The 12,321-nt window shown below is 41.0% G+C and overlaps 1 protein-coding gene across 1 annotated transcript in view; it reads left to right on the top strand.

The window, feature by feature from the left end:
• Positions 1–12,321, top strand: part of spdl1 (spindle apparatus coiled-coil protein 1) — a gene marked incomplete at its 5' end in the record, with an annotated part of 60,913 nt that overhangs the window by 13,578 nt on the left and 35,014 nt on the right. Inside the window, 4 exon segments of the mRNA XM_037675131.1 lie at positions 2,313–2,411; positions 2,481–2,591; positions 2,672–2,812; positions 7,319–7,422. Coding sequence (XP_037531059.1) covers positions 2,313–2,411; positions 2,481–2,591; positions 2,672–2,812; positions 7,319–7,422 — 455 coding nt within the window.

Genomic DNA, 12,321 nt, shown 5'->3' on the forward strand with positions numbered 1-12,321 from the left:
TTTTTTGTTGTTTTTTTGAATGTCCAGAGGACCAGATTGAACTTTTTTGGACAAACTAACATTATTAAGAACATTGATTTACCTGCTGTAAATCAGCTACTGATTATCACGGAGTAAAGTCCGACATCGTCGACTCGATTCTGGTCCACTCAGCGACCGGTGTGAAGCTGTTAGATGATACGGTCCTGCTTGGCGTCAAATCTGTCGACTCTTATCCAAAATCCAGCTTTAACTTGTTGTTAAGTTGTTGTTAGCTAAAGTTTTAGCCCACACTAAAGGAGCGTGCTGAGGCAGCAGCACGCATGCGCACTAGGTGAATGTACAAAATTCACAGCACCATCTAATGACCTGGCATGATAACTACAGCAGATTCCAGAGCGGGGTAGGGGGGGGGGGGGGCATTCCTCCGGATGCATGTAAACACAAAATCTGACCGTGTCAACGCGGATCTTTTCCTCTAATTAACATACGAAAAATCCTACGTTTCCCCCATCGTGTCCGTGTAAATAGGGCCTAAAACAATTTCCTTGCGGGTGCATTCACACCAGCCCTGTTTAGTCCGCTTTAATCGAACTCTATCTTGTTTTCCTAGAAAGTCAGTTTCGTTGGGAGGAGTGAACGCACCATCAACAAACAAACGAACAAAAAGGCGAACTCTGGCCCAGGCTAAAACCTAGGTGTCGGTCCGGTAGAAGAGAATTCCAGCGCGGTTCGAGTACAGTGTGAATGTAAACAGACAGGGCCCCGCTCCACAAGCAATAAGTGGAGTACAACGCTGGGCAAACAAAAACGCATTTCTCTTACCTTATTTGGAGCAGTCAGCTGCCTTGTGTGAAAAACAATATTCTCCATGGTCTTCTGCCTCATCTTCTGCTCATGCTGAGTCCATTTTTGAAAAATGACAAAATATAACTCCTAAAACTTGATGCCACTCTGTTTTTTTGTTTTTATTTGCAGAAGAAGTGTCTTCATAGGTTTTTCTGTTGTTTCTTTCAGTAGTTCTTGGTGCAACGCTCCCACAGGTGAGCAGGGGAATAGGTTGGTTCAACAGGTTGGCTCGACTGCACAGTGCAGTGTGAATGCAAACGCACCAGCTCATATGTAAATAAAATGTCATGAATATTGGTTCCCAACCTTACCGAGTCAACCGGACTATCAGGTGTGAAAACAACCTGAGAACACCAAACCTCTGCTTTGTAGCAGCTACTCAAGTCATTTTAACACCTATCGGTTCTCTCCCACTGTAAGTCAAAAAAGATATCTGCAAATCAAAGCTCAGCTTTGTAATTCAAACAGAGTCTTCAGGTGCTGCAAGTGGTGGGGGAGGTGCCGGTTTGTACTCAAGTGAGGGAAAAGAAGGAGGGGTGGCATTAAGGTGACTGGGAGGAAAAAAAATGGCAGATTTATTAACTGGAGGTAGAGTTTTTTCATTCATTCAACCTTTATTTAGACAGGTAAATCCCATTGAGTCTCGAGGACTCATTTACAAGAGAGACCTGATTTCAACAAAGAAAGATAACAACAATGGACAACAGCGACAACAATAAACAATTACAAAAAGTCATACTGCAGTTTTTTTGTTTTTTTTTTACAAATACGATGGCTAAAAGGAAAAGGTAACAAAAAAAAAAACAGCTAGATTCTAAGGCGAATGTAGAAAACTAAAAACAGGAACATGTCTGCATTGGTCCCTGCCAGGAGTCCAACAGAATCTTAAAGCCACTTGGAGAGGTCAAGGTCGAGAGCTTCAAATCTTTTTGTAAGATATTCCAGGAAGCGGGAGCAGAGTAGGAGAAGGCCCTTTTGCCTAGTTCAGTCCTCATTGAGGGAACTTTGCAGGTAATAATGTCCTGAGAGCGCACTCCGTAGCTGCACTCACGCAGAGACATGTAGGAGGAGATGTATGAAGGAAACAGACCAAGAAGTGATTTAAAGTTGAAAATGTACTAGTGAGAGAGTCTGCGTGAAGTTAATGATGTCCAGTTAACCAGTGAATACAGGGTGCGGTGGTGGGTATGGTAGTAGGTTTATGATGCACATCTGTAAAAAGATAAATGTAGATTTGGATTGGAATAAAGCTGTGCGTTCACATACTGGTTCTTTTCGTCACATGATACTGAAACAATTTATGGGAAGTTAAATGTTTTTATTGTTTTCCAAGTTTAAAATAACTAAAATGGGTTATTTAAAGGTTCTGTTCTAACAGAACCTGCCAAGACCCAAGATGAACAATTTCATCAGTGTTTTGTTCCTGAATGTAATGGATTCACTTGCTGCTACACAAAATGCTCATACGCATGTCTTTGTCACAGAAATCTCGGGAAGTAAACCGAGACCTGCAGATCCAGCTGGGTCACGTTCTTCAACAGGCCCAGGATCCTAACAGTAAGGGGAACTCACTGTTTGCTGAGGTGAGGAACGAGCAGCCTGTGCTCAGAGTAAAGCTGAGTTAGGTAAAATAAAACGAGGTTGTGTTGCAGCTGGAAGACAAGAGAGCTGAGATGGAGAGACGACTCATCAGCATGAAGGTCCAGTTTCAATCGTTGCAGAAAGTCCACACGTTCAACAAACAACAGATGCAGCGCATGAAGGTATCTTTGTTTCTGTGACAAACTAGACCCACGTGCTGTTGTCCCATGAACCACTGTGGTGACGTGCATGTGCTGTGCAGGTCCAGATAGCCACTCTGATGCAGCTGCAATGTTCCAGGGCTGACCCGGCTCAGATGGAGAGACTGCAGTCCATGCTGTCTGAGAAAAATGGAGAGATCCAGGATCTGATTATTAAACTGCAGAAACTGGAGAAATTGGAGGTGAGAAGAAATGTCCATCTGCAGTGATGGACACAAAAAGACACAAATGGAATTATAGCAGGAATCATCCACAGAAGGATTTAATGTTTATAATTCCAGCCTGTTCTGATGATTGGGATGAAACTAATAATTTCTATAATTTATATTAATTTAGTCTTCTTTCAGCATCCTCCTCCAGCACAACGACCCTCTATAGATTGTCCCTCAATACATCCTTTAATCTTATCTGTGGTCTTTCTCTTGTCCTTTTCCCTGGCAGCTACATATAGTGCCTTGCGAAAGTATTCGGCCCCCTTGCACTTTTCAACCTTTTGCCACATTTCAGGCTTCAAACATAAAAATATAAAATTTTAATGTTTTTGTGAAGAATCAACAACAAGTGGGACACAATCGTGAAGTGGAATGAAATTTATTGGATGTGTCAAACTTTTTTAACAAATAAAAAACTGAAAAGTGGGGCGTGCAATATTATTCGGCCCCTTTACTTTCAATGCAGCAAACTCACTCCAGAAGTTCAGTGAGGATCTATGAATGATCCAATGTTGTCCCAAATGACTGATGATGATCAATAGAATCCACCTGTGTGTAATCAAGTCTCCGTATAAATGCAACTGCTCTGTGATAGTCTCAGGGTTCTGTTCAAAGCGCAGAGAGCATCATGAAGACAAAGGAACACAACAGGCAGGTCCGAGATATTGTTGTGGAGAAGTTTAAAGCCGGATTTGGATACAAAAAGATTTCCCAAGCTTTAAACATCCCAAGGAGCACTGTGCAAGCAATCATATTGAAATGGAAGGAGTATCAGACCACTGCAAATCTACCAAGACCCGCGCATCCCTCTAAACTTTCATCTGGAACAAGGAGAAGACTGATCAGAGATGCAGCCAAGAGGCCCATGATCACTCTGGATGAACTGCAGAGATCTACAGCTGAGGTGGGAGAGTCTGTCCATAGGACAACAATCAGTCGTACACTGCACAAATCTGGCCTTTATGGAAGAGTGACAAGAAGAAAGCCATTTCTCAAAGATATCCATAAAAAAGTGTTGTTTAAAGTTTGCCACAAGCCACCTGGGAGACACACCAAACATGTGGAAGAAGGTGCTCTGGTCAGATGAAATCAAACTCGAACTGTTTGGTCACAATGCAAAACGATATGTTTGGCGTAAAAGCAACACATCTCATAACCCTGAACACACCATCCCCACTGTCAAACATGGTGATGGCAGCATCATGGTTTGGGCCTGCTTTTTGTCAGCAGGGACAGGGAAGATGGTCAGAATTGATGGGAAGATGGTTGGGCCAAATACAGGACCATTCTGGAAGAAAACCTGTTTGAGTCTGCAAGAGACCTGAGACTGGGACGGAGATTTATCTTCCAACAAGACAATGATCCAAAACATAAAGCCAAATCTACAATGGAATGGTTCACAAATAAACATATCCAGGTGTTGGAATGGCCAAGTCAAAGTCCAGACCTGAATCCAATCAAGAATCTGTGGAAAGAGCTGAAGACTGCTGTTCACAAATGCTCTCCATCCAACCTTACTGAGCTCGAGCTGTTTTGCAAGGAAGAATGGGCAAGAATTTCAGTCTCTCGATGTGCAAAACTGATAGAGACATACCCCAAGCGACTTGCAGCTGTAATTGCAGCAAAAGGCGGCGCTACAAAGTATTAACTCAACGGGGCCGAATAATATTGCACACCCTACTTTTCAGTTTTTTATTTGTTAAAAAAGTTTGACACATCCAATAAATTTCATTCTACTTCACAATTGTGTCCCACTTGTTGTTGATTCTTCACAAAAAACTAAAATTTTATATCTTTATGTTTGAAGACTGAAATGTGGCAAAAGGTTGAAAAGTTCAAGGGGGCCGAATACTTTTGCAAGGCACTGTATTTAACATCGTTGGTCCAATATGTCCACTGCTCCTTCCCTGCACATAATCAAACCATCGCCACTAGCCTCCCCTCTCTAATTTTGTCCTCAAACCGGAGCTGTCCCACCGATGAACCCATTTCTAATCTTGTTCATTTTAGTTTCTGCCGATCAAAATCCGAACATATTTATCTCTAAAAGACATGACGATTCCAGGAAAGTTGATCGATGAAGAAAGGCTGAGGTGCAGATGATTGAGGTTGAAAAACGATGAACAAATGATGCTCTCTGGTGAAACCAGTGCGTTTCTTGCGTTAAGACACCATGGCTCTTTTTAAGTGGCAATGTGAAACCATTATAAGACAAAACCTAAATGATTTGAACAAACAAACCCTCTAAAGCTGAGTTCACAAAAAACACATACCGGTTGTCTCAGAGCCTAGTATGACCAGTCTACCATGATCTTGAGCCACACGTTCACTGCCTAACAACGTGCTCATGAGTGTTCGCTCAAAATTGCTTGGATTTTGGATTAACATTTAAAGCCTTTTTCTGATGGAGGGGTTGTCGGAGAACGAATGTGTGAGTGCAGTAGCCGAAATCCTTCTTGAGGGGTAACAAAACAAGGGCTTTGTGATGAAATACAGCAAATATCCATGTCGGCATCATCAAGTGATGCACTGATTCAGGATGGGCTAACCAAGCCATGTCTTAGACACTGTGTTTAGGCTCAGCTGTGCATGAGTCCTCCGTCATGTTAGTCAGCTGTTAGTGTGTCAAGATTTGCAACAAGACCAGAAAGCATTATGTGAAGACCTGTTAGGTGTTTTCTCTTTCTTCTTCTCAGTCTCACTGTCTTACCCATCTCCCTCTCATCCACACACATGTGCGGATTTAACTAACCTAACCCTGGACCAATGACGAGGTCCAGACCTTTCTGTCTTTATTGATGGATCAGAGGATTCAGCGCAAGCTAGACAGTGCTACAAGAAACCACCCACTTTGCACTGACGAGTCCACCCTCTTGAGTGGGGAAACAAATTGCAGTGGATCTTCACCTACACTGGAGAACTGATAAGACAAGAACCAACCAAAATTAATATCTCAATATTTTAAGAAAAATGGTGATATATGATATATATCTCTATATATTTTTTCCTTCTAAAATAATATTGTATATTATATTCTAAAATAATAAATAGTATAAAATAATAACAAAAATATATTTGAGTCAAAGCTTTGTCCCAGTTGTCACACAGGCACATTTATTAACAGCTATAACTGTACAAAATGAATGCCTAAAAAAACCTATTTACATATATTAAAGATTGTTTTTATACCATTTTTTTAACATATATTAAATAATAATCCTCCCCAGCTGCACTGCCTTCACTACGTTAGTGAGCGTGTGTGAACTGCAGCAGTGAGGGGCTTCTTGTGAGGGAGAAGGAGGGGGAGGCTGCGTGAAGTTGGCTGTGCAGAGGGGCAGAAAAAGAACTACTGTCCACAGACGTTCAAGTCTTACAGTGAGAGGAGGTAGCGCCACATTAATAAAACAGCGGCTTATCTTATCACTAAAGATGCAGTCCTTAGCGGCTAACAGCCGTCTTGTTTGCTGCTAAGGACAGCGTCTTTAGCAATATGATAAGACGCGGTTTTATTCACGTCACCTCTCATAAGGCACAGCACAGGTAAGAGTTTCGTACTGTAGTTTGTCTCAGGGAAGGAAGATTCACAGGCGGTCTAAGACCGGAGCTCCAGCGCCAAGTTTAACATTATAGCACTGCTTTAAACGGTGAAAAAGTTTCATTGTGCTTGAACATTTTCGTCTGGACTTATTTTTGTCAGTTTTCTGTTGCACCTGACCAATAAAATCTGAACTATCTCTAAATAACAGAGCCATTATTTTTTTTTCCTGCTCACCAGTTCTGCAACTTGCGCTCTCTATTTTTAAATTATTTTTTAAATTTTAGTTATTTTTTTATGGCTGCTACGTGCCGCAAGCAGCCGCTCCACCTGGAGAGAAGCAGGAAGCAGGGGGAGAGTGCACGGGTAGGGGCTGAGTTTAGAGTGAGTGAGAGGAAGGGGGGCCATGTGGGAGAAGAAAGATAGCAGAGCCGGTGGATTTTCAAGTAGAACTATATCGTTTATATCAAAATACTGTCAATTTATATCGCAAATAAAATTCTATCGATATTTTAAAAATATCGAGATATCGCCCAGCCCTAGGCTCGAGTCATACTTATCGGTGGCAAAGTAGCTTAAATCATCTTCATACCGACCATCTGTTTCCTATGAATACAGTATACACAAAAGTTATGGTGCATCTTCTGACCCTCTCTTAAATCCTTCAGAGTTCTGGTTCTTAAGTATTGGTACCAGTGGACTCAGTTTCTCCAGGTCTTTCTTCTTCAAAGAAACTGTTAAAGCAACTTTTTCTTTTCTTTTTTTGCTAAATGAAGGCCTGGTTGAGCTCTTTCTTACATGGGTTTTATTTAAATAGAAATATTGTCAGATATGAACTCTGAATCTCTGATAGCTTCATGAAGTGTGATTTCACCTTTTGTAATGCAGGTTTTCAGTTTAAAACAAATATCAGCCTGATTTGTTTCTTTGTGTGTGTGTAGGTGTCGAAGTCTCAGCCTGTCAACTCTGCTCCAACAGACGGAGGTAGTAGTCAGGATGAGACGTATTACATCGACCTGCTGAAACTGAAGCTCCACAACGCTGTGTAAGTTCAGACCATTAGCTTTAAGACAGATCTCCTAACAGTCCAGTCTGAAATCCACTGGAAAATTAAACATGTTAACATGTTTAAAGCAAAGAAAACCCCCAGAAAAGTTAAGTTTCACAAACACAAATTGTTGAAGTCAAAATCTCATCTTTCATAAAAATCTTATAAAAGTTGAAATAAGCAAAGGTATCAGTTACCAGACACAACAAAAGTTACATGTGTAACTACGGTTTTATGAATTCCGGATGACTGACAGACAGCAATGCTGAAAACACTGAATGTTCCCTTCATGCATGCACCGTTCGAGTAGTAATACCAACAGTCACATCTGTGACGTATTGGATGATCAGTCAGAGGCCATATAACCTGATGTCATCGAGGCTCTGTTCCTACACAATCTTCTCATGGAATGCAAGGATTCTGAATGACAGAATCTCTGGTGGTCATCCGGGAATCATAGAACCGTAGTTACATACGTAACTTTCATTCTATTTCATTCCTACTGACCGCCAGAGGGCGGTGCTGAAATAACTGGATTACTAATGCCAGCAATGTCACAGGTAGAGGTTTTGGGAAATCGGAAATCGGCTGATACTTGCATAGGGCTGAGTACCGAACCAAGGTTTTTTTTATGGCACCGACCGAACTGCACCGGTCGGTGTATGTATTGAAACGTCACTCTTCTTTCGGTGTCAAGTTTCGGTATTGGCTGTCGAAGCCGTTCGACAACACGCGATGCAGAAAGTTGCTCCGTGTTTTTCTGCGAGGAGGGAAGAGTTCATTAGCCTCCTCCCTCCTCCTCCTCCTCTCATCGTTAAAGTCAGCCTGTGAGTAGAGCCTGAACGTCCTGATTCATTATCTCCACGACCGGACTCTTCATCAAAGAATTCAGAGGACGTCTCTGTGAGTTTCAGCTGGTGAGTTACGTTTGTTAGCGTAACTGCAGCTTAACACATACATCGCGGTGAAATAAACTATGATCCATGTAACGCTAACTTTAACATATTAGTGTGTAAATTTATTTTATAAATATACATAGCTAGCTAAACTCAGAAGCTAACTAAAGATTGACGTAACGGATAAATCTTAGCTTGTAAAACTGCTCATCCTTAGTCAGCTGATTAAACAGTTCACTAATGTTCACTGTTCATGTTCATGTTCTCCTCACAGGAGGTTCTGACCCAGATGTGAGGACAAAAGAAAAGCGAGGTGGAGGCCACAGGACAATCAGACTTTGTTGTTAAAAGTTTGCTGCTTTTTCTACAGTGGAGCTGCATGTTGGAGGTAAATTAAACTTTAAAGGATGTTGTTGACCAGTTAAACTTTAATCTCTCAGCCTAGATAATGTTTTTTGATCAATAATAACACAACCATGTTATTGTTGATGTTTTGTTCTCATGTCAATTAGGGAGATGATCAGAGCCCTAAACCCCAGAGAACCACAGAGAAGATTCAGGCAGAGACACAGAGGTGCAGATGTCTGCATCAACCCAACCTCAGTGAATCCAGTGACCTGCTGGTGGGATGTGAGGGACACTGTCAAACTGACAACCAGGTATCTGTGTGTGCAACAATCATCATCTACAGCCTCAGAGTGAACATTTTCTACTGCTGGAGACACCATCAGCCAGGAGCAGCTTGTTTGTGTCCAGAGAAAACAGACATGTTGATGTTTCTGAAGAAAAACTGTTCAGTGAAAAGATCCTCAGTGTGTAGCAGTGAACATTAGACACTGACATGTCACTGGTTTGTAACTGGTCTTTTGCCCTGGAAATTATTTTTGTTTTTTTGTAAGAAAACTGCTTGGAATAGAAAAATACCAAAGTTAAAAAATAAAACTCACAATTTGTACTGTAATGTGTAATGTAATTTTATTCTTGTTAGAATTAATAGTAATTACAAAATTGGTACCGAAAAAAGAACCATCCAGGAACCGACACCGAAGTGAAGGTACCGACACCGGTACCGATACCGATTTTTTTAGAAAGGTACTTATGCTTATATCTATACTTACATAAGAAATCGACTTTACTGATTTTTTTTTTGTTTGTTTTGTAGTATGAACATATGCTGTCATATATTCATAGATAAAACGGATTCTTTCATTTTTCTGGACTGTATAATAACGTGCATCTGAATTTAATAAAATGTGGACGTGAGACGTTAATTATCTTTGACTCACCAACGACAGTGGGTCATTTATTAACAGAATCAAGTTTAACACATCACACATTTACATTAATTGGCAAAAATTGAAAATAACGACAGCTTATTAATCAGTTTTACAGGAAGTAAACAATACGGCGATTGTCTTCTCACTTCCAGCAGAACAGCAGATATTAACCACACGGCGGTGATTGAAAAACTTTGCTTCAGACATTCCTAAAAATATCTGTAATGATTTTTAGCAGATAGAAGAATTTTAAAGATGGGAAATGAAGTTTAAGTTGAGAGAGATGTGTGAGGGAATTTGTCTGTCCTAACCAGAACCAACACGCTCCTTCTTTTCCAGCTTGGCCCAACGGTACGCTTGGTTGAGATCGACTCTTTTACCTTTGCAGATGATAGTTTCAGCGTTGGTGTAGAGCTCTCCTTTCAACTCTTTCAGCGTCTCCGTGAGAACAGCTAAACCTCGGGAGTCGTGAGATCATCCAGAACAGAAATTTCATAATTCCCAGATCTTCTCTTGTTCAGCTTGATTTTTCTTTCATCAGCATCCTGAATTCCAGCCTTCATGAACTCTGGAACTGCTGTTAACTAGGAAGTGCTGCACCTTTTAAGAAGGGTCACTTCCGGTTCATTTGAGGACTTTCTGATTGGTCGAATGGATCAAACAGAGGTGTGTTTTGTGATGTAAGGTGTTATGAAAAGTCAAGGAAAAAGATTAAGATTGTTTAAGAACAGACAAAAGATATTATGAAGAACTTCAGACTTCGTGGAGTCAATTCTCTAGTATCTTGCTGTAAAAGTTAAACATGACATTTCTTTTTCAGTAAACTTGCAGTTGACCGAAACTTGAACTTTGACCAACTTACACACTTGCTCACTTCAAACAGACGATCAAGAAATTGAATCATTACTCTGTAACATATTCCAACTTGATTTCACTTTGAATGAGGATTAAGAATCATTATTACTGTTTCACAGTTAATAAAAATGAGTAGTTCACTTCAACATTTTAACATTGTTTGAACTAACACAATTTGATTATCAAACATTTGTAAAATAGTAATGATAATAGAGAATAGTCTTCTTTCACTTGATTAATTCAAGAAAGAAAGTCTCAGGATGGGTCAACCTGTATTTCTGGATTCAAATCAATGAAATGACAGTTTCTGTCCCATAAGGTGCCTAAGGTCAAGGTTTTGACATCAGGCCTAGTTCACTACAGTTTTAACAACAATTGTCTGAACTTCATTTATATTTCAGAGCACTACCTCATGGCCAGTTAAAACAAGTTTGCATTGTTTCTAGGATATTGTTCAAGGGTGTGTTTTTCAATAAAATAATATTGGAAAAATGAAGGTGCATTGTGACCTTATAGCACCTGACAGTGTCACTTATAAAACAAAATTGGTATCGGCCAAAATTGGAATCGCCATGTCAAACTTTTCAGAAATGGGTGATTGGCCAGAAAACTGCACTCGGTGCACCCCTAGTCACAAGGAATCCTGAACACATACCTCACTGAGAAAGGCCAGAGGCCCCTTGCAGAAGAACCTGGCTTAGAGGATGAGGGGTGGCCCCATTAACATTGTAAAACCTTGTGAACATGGTTAGGGAAGCCCATGATGCAGCAGCACATATTGCTTCCAGCAGAACCCATTTCAAAGCTGCCTAGGAAGCGGAGACGCTCCTGGTAAAGTGTGCCTTCATGCTGACTGACGAGGAGCAGTGTCTGCAGCATAGGCGTGGCAAGTTCAAGTGTCTTTTTTTATCCCCGAGGGGCAATTAGTTTCACAGTCGGTAGATGTGTACATATGCACACACATGCACATACACACACATACACATACAGGGCCTTCTAAAAAAATTAGCATATTGTGATAAAGGTCATTATTTTCCATAATGTAATGATAAAACTTAAATTTTCATATATTTCAGATTCATTGCACACCAACTGAAATATTTCAGGTCTTTAATTGTTTTAATACTGATTATGGCATACAGCTCATGAAAACCCAAAATGCCTGTCCCAAAAAATTAGCATATTTCATCCCACCAATGAAAGACAAGTGTTTTTAATAAAAAACGCCAACCTTAAATTAATCATGTTCAGTTATGCACTCAATACTTGGTCGGGAATCCTTTTGCATGAATGACTGCTTCAATGCGGCGTGGCATGGAGGCAATCAGCCTGTGGCACTGCTGAGGTGTTATGGAGGCCCAGGATGCTTCGATAGCGGCCTTAAGCTCATCCAGAGTGTTGGGTCTTGCGTCTCTCAACTTTCTCTTCACAATATCCCACAGGTTCTCTATGGGGTTCAGGTCAGGAGAGTTGGCAGGCCAATTGAGCACAGTAATACCATGGTCAGTAAACCATTTACCAGTGGTTTTGGCACTGTGAGCAGGTGCCAGGTCGTGCTGAAAAATCTCCATAAAGCTTTTCAGCAGATGGAAGCATGAAGTGCTCCAAAATCTCCTGATAGCTAGCTGCATTGACCCTGCCCTTGATAAAACACAGTGGACCAACACCAGCAGCTGACATGGCACCCCAGACCATCACTGACTGTGGGTGCTTCACACTGGACTTCTGGCATTTTGGCATTTCCTTCTCCCAGTCTTCCTCCAGACTCTGGCACCTTGATTTCCGAATGACATGCAAAATTTGCTTTCATCTGAAAAAAGTACTTTGGACCACTGAGCAACAGTCCAGTGCTGCTTCTCTGTAGCCCA

The sequence above is a fragment of the Nematolebias whitei genome, chromosome 4, assembly GCF_014905685.2.
Source record: "Nematolebias whitei isolate Nwh7 chromosome 4, NemWhi1, whole genome shotgun sequence".
Lineage (NCBI taxonomy): Eukaryota > Metazoa > Chordata > Actinopteri > Cyprinodontiformes > Rivulidae > Nematolebias > Nematolebias whitei.